Source organism: Typopeltis vanoorti, chromosome 7 (assembly GCF_054136105.1).
Source record: "Typopeltis vanoorti isolate ZY-2024b chromosome 7, IOZ_Tvanoo_1.0, whole genome shotgun sequence".
Lineage (NCBI taxonomy): Eukaryota > Metazoa > Arthropoda > Arachnida > Uropygi > Thelyphonidae > Typopeltis > Typopeltis vanoorti.
The window spans coordinates 59409794-59431644 of record NC_143555.1 but is presented as its reverse complement, the minus strand read 5'-3'; the positions used below and the strand labels follow the sequence as shown (position 1 = coordinate 59431644).

The window sequence follows — 21851 nt, the reverse complement described above, 5'->3', positions numbered from 1 at the left end:
TTCCAGCATGCTTGCTTGCTTACAAAACGGCAACCTTTCAAATGCCTTTATCCTCTCATATTCATACGCAATACATTTTTTACATACAACCCACCCTATAGTCATATGCACTCTAATCATTAACATATACCCTTCCTCCTCTCTACTCTCTTTCTACCAAATCCATTCAGAAATGTGCAGTTGCCACCCAACACCCCTTCACAGTCCAACTACATACTGATAAAACAAGTTTCTCTTCTTTCTCCTTCATTCCTCCTGCTGCTGTACTCTGGAACAGCCTCCCCTGCTATGTGTTTCCCAAGGAATATGATGCACAGGCTTTCAAATCTAACATGAACAAGTTCCTCCTTTTTCAAAGCTCCTCCCATACACTGTACTAATGTACTATAGGTTGACCAACCAACATCTTGTGTATGTGCCCAACATAAAATGTGTGTGTGCGTGCACCTATCTGTTTGGCAAATTGGGCCACCCCAGGTCAACAATCAGTGATACTATACTGAGATGGAAGCGATGGGAGGGTCAACTGCAAGTGCTACCTGCAGTGGATGACTCACCAAACATGACCATAGTTTCCTATGAAGAAAAATATGTAAAACCTGCCCTTCATCAGCTGACACATTGAATGTGGAGTTCTAGGCATCGACTAGAACACAAATCAGATCAAAAATATTCAGAGCCAAGACTCACAACATGGGTTTTCATCAATATGCAAGCTCCACATTACTCAAACCAGTATGCAGTGTCATATTCAGTGGTGCAAAGTGTGTGTACAGTGGAACATGGAAGCTTGGAAAGCTGTGTTATGGAGCATCGAATCACGCTACATCTTTTACTGAGCAGATGGATGAATGTGGGTATTGCAGATGCCCAGTAAATGTCTCTTACCAAAGTGTGTAACCCCAATTATGAAATTTGGAGGTGGAAGTTTGATGGTATGGTCCTGATTTCCCTGGTTTTGTCTTAGACCTCTGTTTGTGGTGCCACGAACATTGAACTCTGAGAGGTATCTGAACATTCTGGAATTATACTTTGTTGCATTTCTACTGAACTGACCATTGTCTCTTTCAGCAAGACAACGCACCATCTCATAGGGCTGCTGCCATAACTGTGTGGTTTGTGAACATGAAAGTCACCACACTTGATTGGCCTCCACAGCACCCTGATCTCAACCCTATTGAGCATCTGTGGGATGAACTTGAACAGCATATGAGGTTAAGGGACATCCATCCCACAACAGTCTGCTCCAGGACCACATTACATGCCTACAGGAAGAATTGTTCAAAATTCTCATTGATCGCTATCATACACTTGTGGAAAGTATGCCATGGTTGTAGGATAGTTGCGATGACTGCAATGTACCCACCTACACCTTAATAAGATGTCAGTGTGTACCATAACTGTGTGTTCCTCATGCTGTGGTGTCCTTTGAATTCTTTCCAAGCAGTGTCTATATATATATATTCTTGACTTCTCCTTCTACACATTCAGGTTATCATGTCATTCGTTAGCACTGCTTTTCTCCTCTCATCACTCTCACATTTTTCTTTTCATAGTAACACTGATCTCATTTTTTGATACCCAATTTGCACTTCCTCTCAAGTCATTCATACAAATTGTCACCATTATTTCATCCACATTTTGTCCTAGCTCCATCCACATAGTCACACTATGTTGTTTCCTATGCAAGCACTAAACATTCTAATCTGCATACTGCACATCATCAAATCTCCATACATTACATTCCTTCTAACTCTATTCATTACTCATTCTTCGATATCCCTCACTCTCTTCCTCTCTCTCTCTCTCTCTCATTGTTCCCCCCACCCCATTTTCCTGTCTTTCTGTTGTTTCTTGTTTTTCACACTCTCTTTTTATCTCTCCCTTGACTTCCTTTCATTTCTACTCTTTCCTTAACCCGCTCACTTCCATTCCTTCCCTTGCTTTTTTATTTGCTAGATTCCTCACTTCCATTCTTTGTTCTGCTCTCACTTTCTCATGATTTGCTTACTTCCATTCATTAACCTTGTTATATGTCTCCTAATCTCCATTCACAGTCCTCAACTCAGCCTCCCTGCCTTCCACTTCCTTTCTCAGTATGTTCCACCCCCCACACCCAACAACCATCCTACCTTTACCCAACATTCATCCACTAACTCAAGGCCATTGAACATAATTGTTACATCATCCTCAGTAATGCACTGTCTTGGGTTAAACTTATTGACATATCTTGCACATATTCCTTAACATCAATCACTCTGCTCACATTCATTTTCAACTCATTAATGTCACTGTTCCTAAAATCTGAGATACCAATGTTCAGGTTGCCGGATGCTTTCATTGCCTACCCTACATGCATGCATACACAGTCCCATTTCTTACCTGCTGCATTTTCAATTAAGGTGAAGCATTCATATCTCAAACATAGCATTCTACAAAAGCCTGTATCATTGCAAAATATAGTAATTAAATGGTGATGGGCTAGGTGACAATTTGCTACATAGTGGAAGTATGGCAGTTGGCAAAATAGCAACAAGTAAGGATGTAACAAATAAGATTCAGCAAGATATCTTGAACATCACAGAAATAGTCACACAAATTATACATACACACTGTGATACCTATCTTAAAGCTAAGTCTAATAAACTTACAAAAAAAAAAAAAAAATTGCATCCTATTAATACAAAAAAAAACTTACCTTCTTTGTACCTTCCCATTAGCACCCTACTTCCAAATATAAAAAAAAAATAATATTAAATAATAAAAAAATTTAAAAAATAATAAAATAATATTAAATAATAAAAAAATTAAAAAATAATAAAATAATATTAAATAATAAAAAATAATAAAATAAAAAATAAAAAATAATAACAGTATGAAATAATAGCAGTGTTATGATGGTGACCACCTCTTAATCACAAGCTTTTATTGAAAAATTGGTTTTCCACTCTTGATTACAAAGCAATTCCACCATGTACAAGTAAAAGGAAGAATGACTTTGGAAGGATAACCGTATTGGGTGCTGATAGTATTTAAGTGACCAATTCAGATGTAATAGTAGAGTTACTGAGTGATGACTTTCAAAAGTCTATCACCCAAGTGAGGATATCTCTGTACCTATAGCAATAACTAATGTGAGAATTGAAGTTAATAAATCAGAGATACTTGGAATATTGCAGGATTTAAATGCTAACACTGCTGTAGGTTTAGATGGAATATCAGCTCGGGTGTTGTGTGAATGTGCAAAGGAATTGTCAGTGCCTCTTACTTGGTTATTTAACTTTAGTTTGAACTCTGGTATGGTCCCTAGGGAGTGGAAGGAAGGCAAAATGGTTCCTTTGCATAAAGTTGGCACTAAGACTGCAGTAGTTAATTACAGACCAATCACCATCTCGGGAATGGTGGTAAAAGTACTGAAAAAGTTGGTTATGGACAGAATTCAAGAATGGGTGGATCAGAATATGATACTCTATAGGGGGCCAACATGGTTTTGTTAAAGGTCGATCCTGCCTTAGCAATTTATTAACTTTTTATAATAGAATGACATCTGAGTTGGACAAGGGAAATGACTACACAGTAATACTTCTGGATTTTGCTAAGGCTTTTGACAGGATACCCGATGGAATACTGTTGCGCAAATTAGAGCAGATGGCGATGGATGCTAAACTGATGATATGGATAACAGAATGGCTCATGGAGAGATATCAGAAAGTAGTGTATGGAGGACCAGAGTCCAGGATGAGGACTCTGCTCATCCAGTGGTGTGCCTCACGGCTCTGTGCTTGGGCCATTATTGTTTAATTTGTACATAAATGATATTGGAAATGGTTCCAAGGGAAATATTCAGTTGTTTGCTGATGATGCAAAGTTGGGTAGCACAATAAAAAATCAAGCTGATGTTGAGAGTTTGCAGGATGATTTAAATATGCTGGCAAAATGAGCAAAAGGTAATGGATGTCAGTTCAATGTGGAAAAGTGTAAAGTTATGCATTTTGGGATTAAAAGATTACCAGCTGTGTACCACATTGATGGAATGGTACTCCAAGAGATTGATGAGGCTAGGGACTTGGGGATGTTGGTAGATAGGGAGATGAAGTTCAGAGGGCACATTGCTAAGGTGTCCAAGATTACATATAGGATTACTTGGTTATTGAAGAACACACTAACATCCAGAGATAAAGAAGTTATTAATCCCCTTTATAAGGCGTTGATACTTCCACATTTGGATTACTGTGCTCGAGTCTGGTCACCTGGATTCCTTGGAGATGAGAAGGTTCTGGAGAGGGTTCAGAGGAGAGTGACTAAGTTGGTGAGGGATGTAAAAAATGTTCCCTACATCGATAGATTGAGAGCTTGTGGATTGCAGAGGTTGGTTGATAGGCAGAGAAGAGGGGATATGATAGAAACATTTAAATTACTAAAAGGTTTTTATAAGATTTATGCAGGGGAAATATTTCAGCTGTGTGATAGTGATGGGAAAAACAAGAGGTCATCCCTGGAAATCAAGGAAATGTGTGGTTAACGAGGGTGCGAGAACTGGATTTTTTTCTTGGAGGGTTGTCAGTGGGGGAATGCATTGCCTGACTGAGTTGTGAGTTCTTCGTCTGTAAATGAATTCAAGAAGAGGTGTTATAGATATTGTTTTGATAGTTTGGGTTTCCCTCAATGAGTCTGCTGATTCCATAGAGATACCCGTAATAATAATTTCCTTATACTTGCTAAGATATTACATTCTTATTTAATCCTTTATCTAAGAAGTCAAAGCTAAGAATGTGTGTGTGTGTGTGTGTGTGTGTGTGTGGTATTTCATGACTAGGCTACTTGTATATAGATGCTGATGATGTCACATAATTTTCCTTAAGGATTAAGGATTACATAACAATATAATTTCTTGGAAAGTATTCATTTGTAACCAAGTGAAAAATCTTTCTTTACTCTCTCTGATCCAGAGTCTTTTAATAAGAAGGTGATATACCTTTATGCTATTGTATATGGAAAATATGACTTCTTCATTAAATCAACCTTGGTATCTTCCTGGTTTGGGGTATTGACCCTCCCATAATGCATAGAATTATACATGTCTAAAATGAAATATGCTTTGCATTGTGGAATACTAAAGCAATTGATGTGAAGTCATTAGCCACTATAAAAGAGTGGCCTAATCATTAAGATACTTCATGCACATACTTTATCTTACACCTGGATGAAGGATTAAGCAGGGATATAATTTCTTGGTGAGTATAACTATCCCAGAATGGGATAGTTAGTATAAAGCATCAAAGTAGGGATGGGACAAATGGGCTTCTGAGATTCATGTACACTAATGCCAGGAGTATTAGGAACAAGAAGGAAGAGTTTTTGGCCATGGTTGGCACTTCCAGGCCACAGGTTGTCGGTATTAGTGAAACATGGCTGACAGAAGATGATAAAGCTAGTGGGATTGAATGCGACGGGTATAGCGTGTTCAGGAGTGACAGGGTGAATAAAAAGGGGGGGAGGAGTGTTATTGATGATAGCTGATGAGCTTCAGCCAAGGAGTATAGAAGTTGAACGGCAGGATGGGGAAAAAGCACATTTGAGGCTGTTTGGTGTGAGATAGAATCTAGCAGAACAAAATATACAATTGGGTGCTGCTATAGACCGGGTGATGGAGTGGATGGTGGGGATAGTATGCATAAGCAAATAGAAGAAATGAGTGGAAGGAGGGTAATTATTATGGGTGATTTCAATTACGGTAACATTGACTGAAAAGAGGAGAGGGCACATGGGAGGAAGAAATTGGATTTTATGCGGTTATTAAGGGACAACTATCTACGGCAACATGTATTGGAAAATACCAGGGGGCAGAGAGTGCTGGACCTAGTTAATTGCAACCGAGAATGTGGCTGTAATAAACATGACCATGTTGCCACCAATTGGTGAGAGTGACCATAAGGTCATGACTTGGGAGGTGGCTAAAGGAGTCGAATTTACAATTAAGACAGGGTACATGTGGAATTACCGGGCTGGTAAGTATGACAAGCTTAGGTGTGTGCTTGGCTCAATGCCATGGCATGTAAAACTGCAAGGGCTGGATGTTGATAGTGCATGGGAGGTGGTTAAGAACTGTTTGCAGGAGGCAATGGTTGACTGTATACCAAGAGTCCGAATAATAAATCAAGTAGGGGTTAAATGGATGAATAACACTATTATGCTTGAGCTGCAAAAAAAGAAACAGTTGTGGAGGGAATTTAAGGAGAAGGGTGACCATCAGGCGCAGGAACAGTATAAAGCTCAGGCCAGGATGGTAACAAGGGTGGTAAGAAAAGCAAAAGCAGATTACGAAAGGAAATTGGCCACGCAGGCTAAAGAGAATCCCAAACAGTTTTTTCAATATGTTGCAAGTAAAAGGAAAAATGCTCATGGTAGAATGATCTTAAAAAATGCTGAGGGTAGGGAGGTAACCGAATCAGTCGATATTGTGGAATTACTGAGCGAGCACTTTGCAAGAGTATATCATCCAGGTGGTGACTTTGCAGGAATGGAAGAACCAACAGCTTATACTGGAATTGTGATGAATGAAGTAGAGGTAACTAGTCTATTACAGAACCTCAATGTCAATACATCTGTAGGATTGGATGGTATACCAGCTCGTGTCGTACGTGAAGTGGCCAAAGAATTGTCAGTGCCCTTGACCATTTTGTTTAATTTGAGCCTCAGGACTGGGTCAGTCCCAAGGGGGTGGAAAGAGGGGAAAATAGTTCCACTGCACAAAGGTGGTTCCAAGGCTGATGTTGAAAATTACCGGCCAATCAGCATAACAGGAATCATTATCAAGGTCTTAGAGAAAATAGTCAAGAGGAAAATACAAGATTGGATAGAAGAAAATGGGATACTGTATCGGGGACAGCATGGTTTTGTGAAGGGTTGGTCATGCCTCAGTAACTTGCTCACGTATTATAACACAGTGACGGCTGAACTGGATAAGGGTAATGGGTTTACAGTGATTCTACTGGACCTTGCTAAGGCCTTTGACAGGATACCACATGGAATTCTAATCAGTAAATTGCAGCATATGGGAATGGACACAGGGTTGGTGAGATGGATAGGAGGGTGGTTGACGGAGAGATATCAGAGAGTGGTTTACTCAGGAGTAGAGTCCACAAGACGGCCTGTGACTAGTGGTGTGCCACAAGGATCTGTTCTTGGACCACTGCTGTTTAATTTGTTCATAAATGATATAGGAAAGGATCTGAGAGGAACAGTTCATTTGTTTGCATATGATGCGAAGTTGGGTAGGGCAATAGTGAATGCAGATGACGTCAAAATTTTGCAGGATGATTTGGATAGATTGGAGGTCTGGGCTAAGGAGAATGGATGTCAATTTAATGTGGCAAAATGTAAGGTTATGCATTTTGGGGTGAAAAGATTGGTGGCAGTTTACTGCATTGGTGGAACCGTGCTCCAGGAAATTGATGAGGCACGAGATTTAGGAGTGTTAGTGGATAAGGAATTGAAATTTAGGGGACACGTTGCAAAAGTGGCCAAATCAGCTCATCAAATCACTTGGTTGCTGAAGAATATGTTGACAAGCAGAGACAAGCAGGTTATTGTTCCTCTGTATCGAGCCTTGATAAGACCCCATCTCGACTACTGTGCTCAGATTTGGTCACCTAGGTTTCTTCTTGATGGGGAGGAGGTGGAGAGGATCCAGAGGCGAGTGACCAAGATGATAGCAGGTCTGTGGAATGAACCGTATAAGAACAGGTTGAGGATTTGTGGGTTGCAAAAATTGGTTGATAGGCGGAGGAGGGGAGATATGATTGAGACATTCAAATTACTGAAGGGTTTCTATAAAATTAATTCAGAAGATATTTTTGAGAACAGGGCTGGTTGTGGGAGGACTAGGGGACATCCATGGAAACTGGGCAAAAGTGTGGTTAGTAAAGGTGTTAGAGCTGGGTTCTTTACTTTTAGAGTAGTGAATGAGTGGAATGCGCTCCCTGAGTCTGTGGTGGATGCTGTGACAGTGAATGAGTTTAAGGCGAGGTATGATAGATACTGTATGAATGTCGAATAGTTGTAATGAATATGATTTGGGGCCTCCCTCGATGAGTCTAATGACTCCCTGGAGTTGTCCGTAATAATAATAAATAATAATAATAATTCAATATGCTTTTATTGGTTCCACTTGGAACTAATTTCCATGTTCAAGAGAATCAGTAGTGGAGTCTGAAGGATGTTGCAGAATTTGTTGCTCTCAGTTCAAAACCTATCTAGAGCATTGTATATATATAAGGCCTTTTCAGCTGAAGATGAATTATTATTATTATTGTTATTATTATTAACATCTGCTTCCATGGAGTTAGAGGACTCCATGGGAGGTACACGCTATCACACACAAAAAGCTCATTCAACCATGCCTTAAATTTATTCAATGTTTCTACTTTCACAACATACTCGGCAACACACCACTCACCAATCACTCTCCATGCAAAGAACCTTCTCCTCACTCCTCTGATCACACCCTCCCATTCTATGAAAAATTTCTTCCACATCAACATGATAACAATTGACTAACCTATATGTCTCAATCATATCTCCCTCCTCCTCCTATTCACAAGGCATTGCAATTTACATTCTTTCAATCAGTCTTCATACTTCACATTCCAAAGACCACTGACCACCTTTGTGAACTTCTCTAGACTCTTTCTGACATATCCTCATCACAATGAAAACACAGTGACTAAATCTGTGCACAATAATCCATATAAGATCCTATACAATTGAATCATAACCTCTTTATTTCTGCACATTTCTGTCCTCTGCATCACTATCGCCATTATCTGATGTGACAACTTCACAACTTGTGCAGTGTAGCAGCTGAATTTCAGGTCCTTGTCTTCCACCACTTCCAGATCTCTCATTTCCTCAACCACCTTTAAAGTCTCCCACCAAGTGTATAATTTTCATCCTATCGCTGCTTATCAAATTTCAAAGCCTTACACTTTGCAACATAGAACTGACGTTCCACTTACTCTCGCCCATTCATGCAATCTATTCAAGTCCTCCTGTAAGGCCTCTGCATTGCTCTCCCCAATTTTTCATCAACTGCAAGCAGCTGCATATCACCAGTTACACTTATCCCAATATCATTAATATACAAATTGAACAACAATGGCATCAATACAGACCCCTGTGGCATGCCACTAGTGATCCTCCTCCTTTGAGACATTGCATCCCCCCATATGCAACTTTCTGATACCTATCTGACAGCCAGTCACCATCCAGCTCACTAGTCTATTATCCAATTGCAGTGCTTTCAGTTTATTTAACAGCTTGCCATATGGCAGTCTATCTAAAGCTTTTGCAATATGTAAATATGCCACTGCATATGCATCTCTCCTGTCCAAGGTATTTGTCACCTTGTTATATACATAAGTAAGTTAGTAAAACATGATCTCTCTCTTTCACACACTCATGCTGACAACCACAGAGAATACTGTTGTTATCAACCCATTTCTATATTCTAATTGTCACCAATTTTTCCAGTACCTTAATCACAACTCCAGATATACATATTGGCCTATAATTTGTAACTACTCCCTTATGACCACCTTTATGTAGTGGAATAATTTTTCTTTCTTTCCACTCTTTTGGAACCTATGCTGTTCTAAGTTTTATTAAAGAGGCATGTCAGTGCTACTGCCAATTCGTCAAACATTCCTTTAAGACACATGATCATATCTCATCAAATCCTATTGCCTTATTGACATCAATCCTATTTATTTTCTTATGTGCCTCCTGCTTGCTCACAAGTAAGCCATCCTTTGATATGTCCTCTACATTTGAGTTTTTCATGATTTCACCCTTATGAGGATGGAACAGCTTTATAAATTGTTTACTAAATATCTCAACAATCTCTTCTGCAGTAGTTAACATTCTACAATTTTCATCCATTAACATCACCTAACAATAATTATTTTTTCTTCTACTTGCTACATATCTGAAAAACTAGAGTTTTTCTTGACCTGATTTGTTAATTTCTGCTCATCCTGTAGTTTTGCTGTTCTAACAATGAGACACCTTCCTCACCTGCTCTTTATACTTTTCGGCCAATTAATTGCTATCATTATTCATCCTATGCTGCCTCTGCAGTATCATTTTATTCCAAATTTCATGCTTAATCATTCATCCTGGTAGAAAACATCATACCCTTCCATTTCTATTCCCATCATGTTATCATTCTTATTCAACCATGCATCACTTATTCCAACAATTTTTGGGTAAATAAACTCAATCAATGAAATTATTTCGTCTCTCTTATTTCTGATATTTCTGATATTTGTAAATAAACACAGCACTTCACCTTTAGGTATATAACTGGTCCTACCCATGCCACTTTTGGGTTGTGATTTCCCCACACCTAGCCATTCCTAGTTGCCTTTATCCCAACTTATTATTATTATCTGAGACCTCCAGGGAGTCAAGGACTCATCGAGGGAGGCTATAAATTACCCAAACCAGCTATCATACCTTTCCTTAAATTCATTTACACTAGTTGCACTCACTACCCCTAAGGGCAAATTATTCCACTCACTCACTGCTCTCTGTGAGAAGAACCTAGCTCTTACCCCTTTCTTGATTGTGAACAACCTTAACTTCTATGGATGTCCATGTGTTCTCTCCCCATCTTCCATATAACAAAAAATTTCATCAGTTGAAATGCTCTAACACCCATTCAAAAGTTTATAGACCTCTATCATATCACCCCTCTTTCTGCTCTTTCACCAGAGTCTGCAATCCACATACTCGCAGTCTGTTCTCATAATCTAAATCCCATAATCTGAATATAATCTTTGTAATTCTTCTTTGCACCCTTTCCACAGCTTCTTTATCCCCTTGGAACCCAGGAGACCAAATCTGCACACAATAATCCAGTTGTGGCTTATCAAAGCCTTATAAAGAGGCAAAATGACTTCCTTACATGTCAAGGTTCGCTTCAACATTGCAATTATCCTCTGAGTTGTATTTGCAACTTTTGATATGTGACCTTTGAACTTTAAATTCTTATCCACCAATACATCGAGATCCCTTGCCTCTTCAATTTCTTGTAGCATAACCCCACTAATATAATATGCCGCTGGAATTCTAATCGTGCCAAAGTGCATAACTTTACTAACATTAAGACTGTTTTCATTACTGTATTTAGTTTTATTTCATTTTATTTAGTGTTCTTAATGTTTTGTTTTGCTTGTAATTGTTTATACTTTTCTTATTTATTTATACTCTCTAATACTTATTTAGCGTTTATTTTTGAAACTATTTTGTTTCAAACGATTATGCTAGTAGTCTCTCGGCACTAACGAATGATGGTGGATTCAGCTGCAGTCACAAATGGCGTGTTGCCAAGTCCTCCGCCATTTAGGCACTCTATTATAAGCAATATAATAAGGGAGTTTGTGGCATGTATGCGTCTCGGAAATTGGATATCTGGCTTATGAGAGAGGATGGGGTGCATGGGTGTTTAAAGTACAGGCAGTGGGAGGAAATAAATGCAGTAGATATCTCAATAACTGACCTTGTTGCTCCAGGAATGGGAAATGAATACAGGAAGAAGAGTAGTGTGATAGGAGAGAATGAAGAAAAAAATGTGAATGAGAAAATAATAGTTGATAGTGTAAAAGGCGTCAGTGACTGTGAAAGTTTAGGAAATGGTATTGTTTGGGAGAGTGAATTTCGATTTAGAGTGACTGACCTGCAGAGGGAGATAGAGGAGCTGAAAGAGGAGGTGGAATGTCTTAGGAGAAGTATGATAAGTATGAAAGATGAGATTAGGTGAATGGAAGAGATAAATGCAAGGCAAATCAGAGTGGGGGGGGAGAGAGAGAGAGAGAGAGAGAGTTTTGGGAATGATAGGAGAGGAGAGAAATTTGTGAATGATAAAAGAGGAGAGAATGGAAATGGAAATGGAGACAATGGAAACAGGAGAGAGGGGTATGGGAGTGCTAGAAGAGGAGAAAATGGAAACTGTAGGAGAGAGAGGTATGGGATTGCTAGAAGAGGAGAGAATGGAAACAGTAGAAGAGAGGGAATTAGAGAGAATTAGAGATAAATGCAAGGCAAATCAGAGTGGGAGGGGGAGAGAGAGAGAGAGAGAGAGAGAGAGTTTTGGGAATGATAGGAGAGGAGAGAAATTTGTGAATGATAAAAGAGGAGAGAATGGAAATGGAAATAATGGAAACAGGTGAGAGGGGTATGGGAGTGCTAGAAGAGGAGAAAATGGCAACCGTAGGAGAGAGAGGTATGGGATTGCTAGAAGAGGAGAGAATGGAAACAGTAGAAGAGAGGGAATTAGAGAGAGGTATGGGAATGCTAGAAGAGGAGAGAATGGAAACAGTAGGAGAGAATGGAAACAGTAGGAGAGATGGAATGAGAGAGAGGCAGGGGAATGCTAGAGGAGGAGAGAATGGAAACAGTAGGAGATACGGAATGAGAGAGAGGTATGGCAGTGTTAGAATAGGAGAGAATGGAATGAGAGAGAGGTATGGGAGTGCTAGAAGAGGAGAAAATGGAAACAGTAGGAGAGAGGTAATGATAGAGAGGTGTGGGAATGCTAGAAGAGGAGAGAATGGAAAAAGTAGAAGAGAGGGAATTAGAGAGAGGTATGGGAATGCTAGAAGAGGAGAGAATGGAAACAGTAGGAGAGATGGAATGAGAGAGAGGCAGGGGAATGCTAGAGGAGGAGAGAATGGAAACAGTAGGAGATACGGAATGAGAGAGAGAGAGAGGTATGGCAGTGTTAGAAGAGGAGAGAATGGAATGAGAGAGAGGTATGGGAGTGCTAGAAGAGGAGAAAATGGAAACAGTTGGAGAGATTTAATAATAGAGAGGTGTGGGAATGCTAGAAGAGGAGATAATGGAAACATTAGGAGAGACGGAAGGAGAGAGAGGTATGGGAATGCTAGAAGAGGAGAGAATGGAAACAGTAGGAGAGACAATGACAGAGAGGCATGGGAGTGCTAGAGGAGGAAAGAATGGAAACAGTAGGAGAGACGGAATGAGAGAGAGAGAGAGAGGTATGGCAGTGTTAGAATAGGAGTGAATGGAATGAGAGAGAGGTATGGGAGTGCTAGAAGAGGAGAAAATGGAAACAGTTGGAGAGATTTAATAATAGAGAGGTGTGGGGATGCTAGAAGAGGAGATAATGGAAACATTAGGAGAGACGGAAGGAGAGAGAGGTATGGGAATGCTAGAAGAGGAGAGAATGGAAACAGTAGGAGAGACAGAATGACAGAGAGGCATGGGAGTGCTAGAGGAGGAAAGAATGGAAACAGTAGGAGAGACGGAATGAGAGAGAGAGGTATGGCAGTGCTAGAAGAGGAGAGAATGGAATGAGAGAGAGGTATGGTAGTGCTAGAAGAAGAAGAAGAAGTGGAAACGGTAGGAGAGAGGTATGGAAATGAAAGAAGAGGAGAAAATGGAAACAATAGGAAAGAAGGAATGGTATGAGGTATAATGTATGGGGACTCAATGATCCGTGGTGTTCAAGATAGGATGCCTGAGGAACGGTAGAAAGGGTGGCTTTGGCAGTTAAGAGAGGAGAAAGGGTCGATGAGATGATTGTGATGGTGGGAACAAATGACTTGAGTGGTGGTGTAAATAGGGCAGCGAGACATATGAGATTCTTGCTTGAGGTGGTACGAAAGAAGACACTTAGAGGAAAGATAGCATGTGTGTTGCCTAGGTATGATAATGATGAACTGAGCAGAAGAGCAGTAATATTGAATGACATAATAGCTAGAATGTGTGACAACAGAGGACTGTAATATGTAGATGCTCGGAGTGCATTTAACGACAGACAGGAACTGTATGCAAGAGACCACTTACATTTGAATGAGGAAGGACGTAGGCATCTGGAGAGATTGCTCTTCTGAAAAAGTCAGTGTGTCCCAGGGAGGATCATAGCAGTGGCCTCTTGTGGGAATGGGTACTTGGGAGAAAGGGGGGGGGGGACAACATCAGGTAACACTGAGCCTTGTGGAGTCTAGAGGGGATAATGCTATAGAAACAATGCCATTTATATGCTATATACTAATGCCAAGAGTATCCGGAATAAGGGAGAGGAATTGGTGGTGCAGATAGCATCAGCCTGGCCAAAGATTATTGGGATCACTGAGACGTCATTGACAGAAGAGGATATATTGACATGAATAGAAGTTGCTGGGTACAGCATTTTTTGGCAGGATAGGAAGGGAAAGCATGGTAGTGGAGTACTGCTTATGATAAGTGACGACCTATGTTCTCTAAGAGTGGAGGCTTTGAAAGGCTGTGACACTATTGATTTTGAAAGCATATGGCGTGAGGTTGGCAAGACAGGATATTTAGTGGGGTGTTGCTACAGACCAAGGAGCACAGAGGGTGGGGACCAGGAAATGTTGAGACAGTTGAGAGTGGCAAGTGCAAGAAGAATGATTGTTATGGGAGAGGAAGATGCATGTAGTAATAGGGGAATGAAATTTCTAGAATTCTTGAGGGACAAATGTCTTAGGCAACATGTAATAGAGGGAACAAGAGGTTCAAGAGTTTGGAATTGGGTTATAGCATCAGAAGAGTTGATAATAACTGAGATGACATCTCTCCCACCAGTTGGAGATAGAGAGTGACCATATAAATGAATAGACATGCAGGAGTATCAAAGAGATGGGAACGTATGTGGAATTATAACGCAGGTGATTATAATAGTCTAAGACGTCAACTTGGGGAAGTTTCATGGAGGGAGGAATTGGAAGGCCGGGATATCATTAGTGCGTGGGAAATTTTGAAAGAATATTTGTTAGCAGCAATGGTAAGTTGTATACCACGAGTGAAGAAGAGGACACAATTTGGAGTAAAGTGGATGACAAACAATATTAAACAGAAATTGCATGCGAAAAAGAGGCTATGGAAGAGATATGAGGAGATAGGTGAAGAGAAGATGCATGAAGAATATAAGACACAGGCCAGAAGAGTGACTAGTGTGGTAAGGAAAGCGAAACTGGAATATGAGAGGAGATTGGCCCTAAGATCCAAAGAAAATCCTAGGGAATTTTTTAGCTATGTGGCCAGTAGGAAGAGAAATGACTGTGGAAGAATGATATTGTGAGATAAAATTGGGAATAGAGTGACTGATGCAGTGTGCATAGTTTAATTGTTCAATGAACACTTTATTGGAGTATTTCATCCTGGAGGAGTCAGTTTTAATGCTAGAGGGATAGGGCTGGTTCGAGGTTTAGAGGTACAGGAGGAAAGTGTGTTTCAGATACTGAGTACTCTGGATGTCAGTAAAGCTGTGGGACTGGATGGTATTTCACCACGAGTTTTGAGAGAATGTGCTATGGAACTGACAGTGCCTTTGACCTGGCTTTTCAATGAAAGGCTTGCTGCAGGAAAGGTGCCCATGGAATGGAAGGAAAATAAGATAGTGCCATTGCATAAGGGTGGTAGCAGACTGGAAGTGTCTAATTATAGGACAGTTTGTGTGTCATCAGTAGTTAGTAAGATCTTGGAAAAAGCAGTGAAGGACTGTATTCAGCATTGGGAAGATGAGGGTAATGTTATCTGTGAGAGTCAACATGGATTTGTGAAGGGGCTTTCTTGTTTTAGCAATATGCTAGCCTTTTATGATAAAGTTACAAGAGCATTAGATGAGGGAAAGGCATATACTGCCATTTTCTTTAGACTTAACAAAGGCATTTGACAGGGTCCCACATGATAAGCTGATATTTAAATTACAGCATATGGGTCTGGATGTCAGATTGGTGAACTGGAATCAGGATTGGCTGTCTGATAGGTATCAGAGAGTTGTGTATGGTGGGGCAGTTTCAAGAAGCAAAGGGTTACAAGTGGGGTTCCACAGGGCTCTATACAATATAGGTCCCAGTACTGGGACCTATATTGTTTAACCTTTATATCAATGACATTGTCAGTGGATTGCAAATTGATATTCAGTTGTTTGCAGATGATGCGAAGCTGGGAAGGATTATTAGTAATAGTGCAGATGCGGTAGCCCTGCAAGAGGATTTGAATAAGCTAGATAGATGGGCAATGAATGGGGGATGTCAATTTAATGCAGCAAAATGTAAGGTCTTGAGGTTTGGGAAACATCGATGGGACACTGCATACTCTATGGGAGGAGTTATACTGGAGGAAGTAGGGGAGACAAGAGATCTGGGGTTGATGATTGATAGAAACCTGAAATTCAGGGGACATATTGCAAAGGTAGTGAAGGTAACACAGAGGATTGCTGCAATAATGAGAAGGACGCTGACCTCCAGAGATAAAACAGTTATCATTCTTTTGTATAAGACCCGATCAGACCACACTTGGACTATTGTTCTCAGATTTGGTCCCCAGGATTTGAAGGGGATAAATTAACTGTGGAAAGGGTACAAAGGCAGATAGCAAAGATGGTTTCAGGACTGTACAATGATAGTTATGAGGATCGGCTGAGGGAATGTATACTGCAGAGTTTGGTGGATAGAAGGAGAGGTGATATGATTGAGACTTTTAAACTGTTGAGAAGTGTTTACAGGGTTGACACTGGAGAGTTCTTTCGCTTGGTTGAATAGTGGGAAGGAGTGATGACAAGAGGCTATCCCTGGAAGTTACGAAAGGAAATTGTGAGCAAGAGGGTGAGGAATGGTTTCTTTGCATGGAGGGTGGTTGAACCATGGAATGCATTGCCTGATGGAGTGGTGAGAGTGAGAATGGTCAATGAGTTCAAGGAGTGGTATGATAGACTTTGTGTTTCTTTTGGGGGACCTCCCCTCGATGAGTCTTGATAGACTTTGTGTTTCTTAGGAAGGACCTCCCACGATGAGTCTTTTGACTCCATGGAGTCCTGAATAATAATAATAATAATAATAATTAAACTGATAGCCATTTTCATTTGCCCAGATTTCCAGTCTATTCAAATCATTTTGTAATTGCTGAATATCAGTAGCATCCCTGATTGCCCTGCCTATCTTCACAACATCGGCAAACTATTGCACATCTGATGATAGACCCTGCTTGATGTCGTTAATGTATAGATTGAACAATTATGGCCGAAGGGCTGAACCCTGAGGTACACCACTGGTTACCTTAAATCTTGCGGATTCACACCCACTCTATGCCACTTTTTGATATCTGTCTATCAACCATCCCCTGTTATCCTATTTACTCTGTTATTCTATTTATCTCATCAGACTCAACTATTGACTGTACATTCCAGGCCATCCCATTCTGACCATCATAACATACATACATTCACTACCACTTCCAACATCCACTCTTATACTGGGTCTCCCTGTCCACCATGACATCTTCCATTTCCCTGTTCATCTTTCATTCTTATTCTGTCATTATCACTCACAGAACTATTATTCTCATTTAGAATTACTTCAGTCTCCCCAGTTCTGCTCTCTTGATCTCTTGCTTCACCCCTTACTTCTTCTGCTGTTGCTAACATCATTCATTCCTCCTGCAGCAATAGTCTTTTAACTGATTCATACCAAATTCATGCAGATGCAACCCACCACTTCTGTACATTTCAATCTTTCCTTCAAATGCACCCCACACATTCACTCCCTCTACTTTCTTCTCCTCTGCCAATATGCCATTCATGATCCTGACTGTCTCACCTCACCACTAGCATATCTATGAGGGCTGTAAATGAAATAGGGCAACACTGTCAGGAGACATAGCTGGTAATCCAAATGTTAATCTTGACAGAAACACTATTTGTATGTACTGTACATGTGTATAAGGTGACACAGCCCATTCTAACAAGTGTCCTTGTGTGGAGAAGTGGGTGAAGTCAACATCTCAGTGGGCAACACTCTAAGGTATGTTTACAAGATTAGAACAATGATCCTGAATGAAGGTCGAGATTGTGTGAGGTAAAACTGCAAGTGACTGTTATTGTAGCCTTAGAAAAACCTGTGGTGACAGTGCCCTACCATACTGGACTGTTGTAAGATGAGTTTGTGTATTTTGTACAGAGCAAGATCACCTTGATGTTAATTGCCATGCAGGATGACCTGCCATTTCAGATAAACATGTTAAGCTTGTTTGGGGATTCTTTTCAGTTGATCAGCAATGACCTGTGTACCAGTTGGCCCAGGAAACAGGGATAGCCCACCAAAAGAGAGGCTCAATATGTGCATAATTTCGGCTCGTTGGTTTCCACATCACTTGACTAAGTTTAAAAAATGGCAGAGATATGCAGTTGCTGGATTTTATCTGGAACAATATGAAAATGAAGGGGGATGCTTTCCTGAATTGTATCATATCCATTGATGAAACTTGGGCAAGGACTTATGAGCCTGAACTGAAGAGACAATCCAATGAATAGTGCCATTCAGGATCACCCCATCCAAATAACTTTGCCAGAACCCCCTTCAAACTTAAAGTCATGCTGATGGTTTTACAATGTTCAAAGTGTCATTCTTCATTATGCTGTGTTCCAAAAGCAAACTGCTAGTGCACAGTACTGTTGACAATTTCTGGAACACCATTTGTATCTGGCTTTAAGGAGAAAGCAACCGCATTCTTTTCACGGGTTCTTCACTGTGTCTGTTTCATGACAATGCATGGTGTCATGTGTCACAATTGGTTATAGAGATATTAGATAGTTGCCAATGGGAAGTATTGGAACATTCTCTGTATTCACCTGAATCTTTGGGACTTCGACTTGTTCCCCAAAATGAAAGAACTCCCTCAGAGGTGTGCTGTTTTGTAATGTGCCAAAGGTTCTTTGAGCAGTAGGTTGCACTATCACTGATATCAACAGGTAACACTCTATTGATGGTATCCAAAAGCTCTCACAAATTTGGAAACAAGTGCAGAACTTGGCAGGAGATTATATTGAAGATATATAACTTGATAAATAATTTATGTTTTGTATGCATGTTGCCACCACTTTATTTACAGTCCTCATAGACAACATACCAACCACCATTCCAACCTCACTGCTATCTTTTACTCTCCTGAACAGTCTGCTTATATCCATTCTTACATGATCTTTATATCCAAAGAAGTCATTTGTTCTAACAACCAACACCACCACCTTGCTCATCTGCATCTCTTATCTAATGCATCAATTATCCTGCTAATTCCTCTCTTGAAAACACACCTTATGAAATCTCTTGTTTACCACATCTTTGATAGTTAAATCTCTATATGTTGCTATTCTCAAGTCATTCGTCACCTCGTTTTATTTGCTTTCCTTCATTCTAACCTTTTGTACTCATCCACTCTAATCCCCCCAACTTAACATCTCATCTCACTATGCATATTTTTTTTTTCGCGTCTCATTCTGATCAACTCATTTTTCAAGTCTTACATTCTAGCATTTATACTATCAAAGAGTCTATATTCATTTCTGTCATTTCCTCACTCTGATGTTCCTTTGCTTCCTCAGTGTCTCTTTCTTTCATTTCCTCAGGTATACTTTCTTTTGCTTCCATAGTTCTCTTCCATTGTATGATTCCTATGGTCATTTATTCCTGTAATTATGCACTCTTTCATTCCATTGTTGGCCATCACATCTACTGATAACTCATAGTCCAACAGAATATCACACTTTTGATGTACCCATACCCTCTCTTGTCTTTTGTTCAGTTTCTCCACAAACACACTCTTCAAATTTTGTCATGTATACATGTTGCATTCATAACAACGACGTGCCATCCTCAAAAAGTCCACTGTGTTAATTATATTTGATTTTTATGTTGCCTCATAAAATCTTCCTGATCTCATTTGTATTGCCATTTTGTTGTCATTCACAACAAGCCTCAAAAACAGTAAAAATAAAAGCCTGTCATTGATATCATTCATTTACTGCCTACTTTTTTTTTTTTTTCAGAACTTTCATATCTGTAGCCTCTGATCTTTAATCAACCATTTTATTTCTAACCAGGCTGTCAGATCCACAAGTTATAATCAGTTTCAACACTGAATTGTATAATGTTTGTTCAGCAGTAAATGTTTCTCCTGTTCCATAGAAATGTATTCAGCTGTCTGCTTATCATATCAACATGGTTTATTTCATTACAGTATGTCTTTCCAAATTTAATTTGCCATTTTCACTAAAAAATATTCTTTATTTAAATAGTTAAAATATTTTACATATTTTACAGGTTCTCTATTGAGAATGAAGTTGATGTTTTCCATGGGCCTGCCTATTTTTATCTTTTAGTTTTTATCTTTTTTGTTGCTGTTTTCATGACAAATATGAGTCTTTGACTCCATGAGGTCTTGGCTAATAATAGTAAATAATAATAATAATAGTTTTCTTGAAAAATCCTGAAAACATGAACTGGATTTATTTATTAGAAATATAAAACTATTTGCCATAAATTAGAGCTGATTTTAATATCCCCAAGTTTGATATCAAGTTTAATGCTGCTTTCCATCATAACGTGATCCATGTAGATGATAAATAATAATGAAGATAATATATGTCCTTGACTTATATCTAATTTTACATTAAACTATCTTCTTGTATTTTCTGGAATTCCAATAGCTGATATACAAATAGGCTGCACATTGTTCTTTATAGTTGTGGCTGCCATGACTGTGAATGAGTTCAAGGCAAGTATGATAGATACTGTGTGGATGCTGAATAGTTGTTCTGGATGTGATGTTTAGGATCTCCCTCGATGAGTCTGACTCCTTGGAGTTGCCCGTAATAATAATGTAAGCCTATATGCTATATGATAGTATTGTAAAAGTAATCACTGATTTCTTTTACAGTAGTATTTTCTTTATTTCCAAAACTTTTCAGTGTTGTTTTCCTAATATTTTCTTCTGTATTCTTACCAGTCATCCCATAACTTATATTTAGTTGTTCTTGCATTTAATTTAACTTTCTTACATTTTCTCTCTATTTCCTGAGGACACCTATCAATTTGCTAAAAACTTTCAGTATGTTTTCTTCTTTTTCAAAACTGTCTCTTTAATTTCTTGAGTCCACATAATTTTCAGATTTTTCTGTCCTTGCAAACACCTATGCTATATCTATTCCTGACTCAATCAATTAATATTTTTCTCATAGTTTACCATTGAGCCTCTAAATGTAGATCTTGTTTTCAGAGTTTCATTTTTTTCTTGTGTAATATTTGCATATTTCAGTCTCCACCTTTCTTCTTAAAGCTGGATAACCTCTATTCTTTTAAATAGTACCTCGCACATTTTCTTCCTTACAGTGTAATATTATTATTAATATTATCATATGACCCCATGGAGTCACAGAACTCATCTAGGAGGTCTATTTTGTCATACACATAGCTCCTCGTATCATCATTTAAACACATTCAAATTCTCTGCAAACACTAAGCTCTATGGCATTGCAATCCAATTATTCATTCCAATCCTTATACAGCTTCCAGGGATGACCTATTGTTTTTCCCCAATCTCCCACCACTTTATGAAAAAACCTCTTCAACATTAATTCTGTAACAACCCCCTTACCAACTTGTATGTCTCTATCATATCATCCCTCTTCCTCCTATCCACTAGACTCTGCAAATTGCATCGTCTCAACCTTTCTTCATATTCAACATTCCAGAGATTAGAAACTATTTTAGTCAATCACCTCTGGACCCTCTCCAGCATCTCTTCATTATTATGAAATCCAGGTGAATAAATCTTTGCACATTAGTTCATATGTGGCATAATCAGAACCTTATACAATGGAACCAAAATCTCTGTACATCTACAAGTCAGTGTCTTCTGCGTCATTGCCTGAATCCATTGTTTTGTCCTGACAATTTTGGCCTTTTATCTGCTAAATTTCAGATTCTTATCCACCATCATTCCAAGATCTCTTTAATTCCTCCACCTCAAAA

General features: G+C 39.3%; 1 protein-coding gene across 1 annotated transcript in view; it reads left to right on the top strand.

Moving 5' to 3' along the window:
* The window catches only part of LOC150104708 (fat-like cadherin-related tumor suppressor homolog), a 281975-nt gene extending 261775 nt beyond the window's left edge, over positions 1 to 20200 (top strand). Inside the window, exon 8 of the mRNA XM_090395612.1 lies at positions 20142 to 20200. Coding sequence (XP_090251738.1) covers positions 20142 to 20200 — 59 coding nt within the window. The remainder of the gene's footprint in view (positions 1 to 20141) is intronic.
* The last annotated feature ends 1651 nt before the right edge of the window (positions 20201 to 21851 follow it).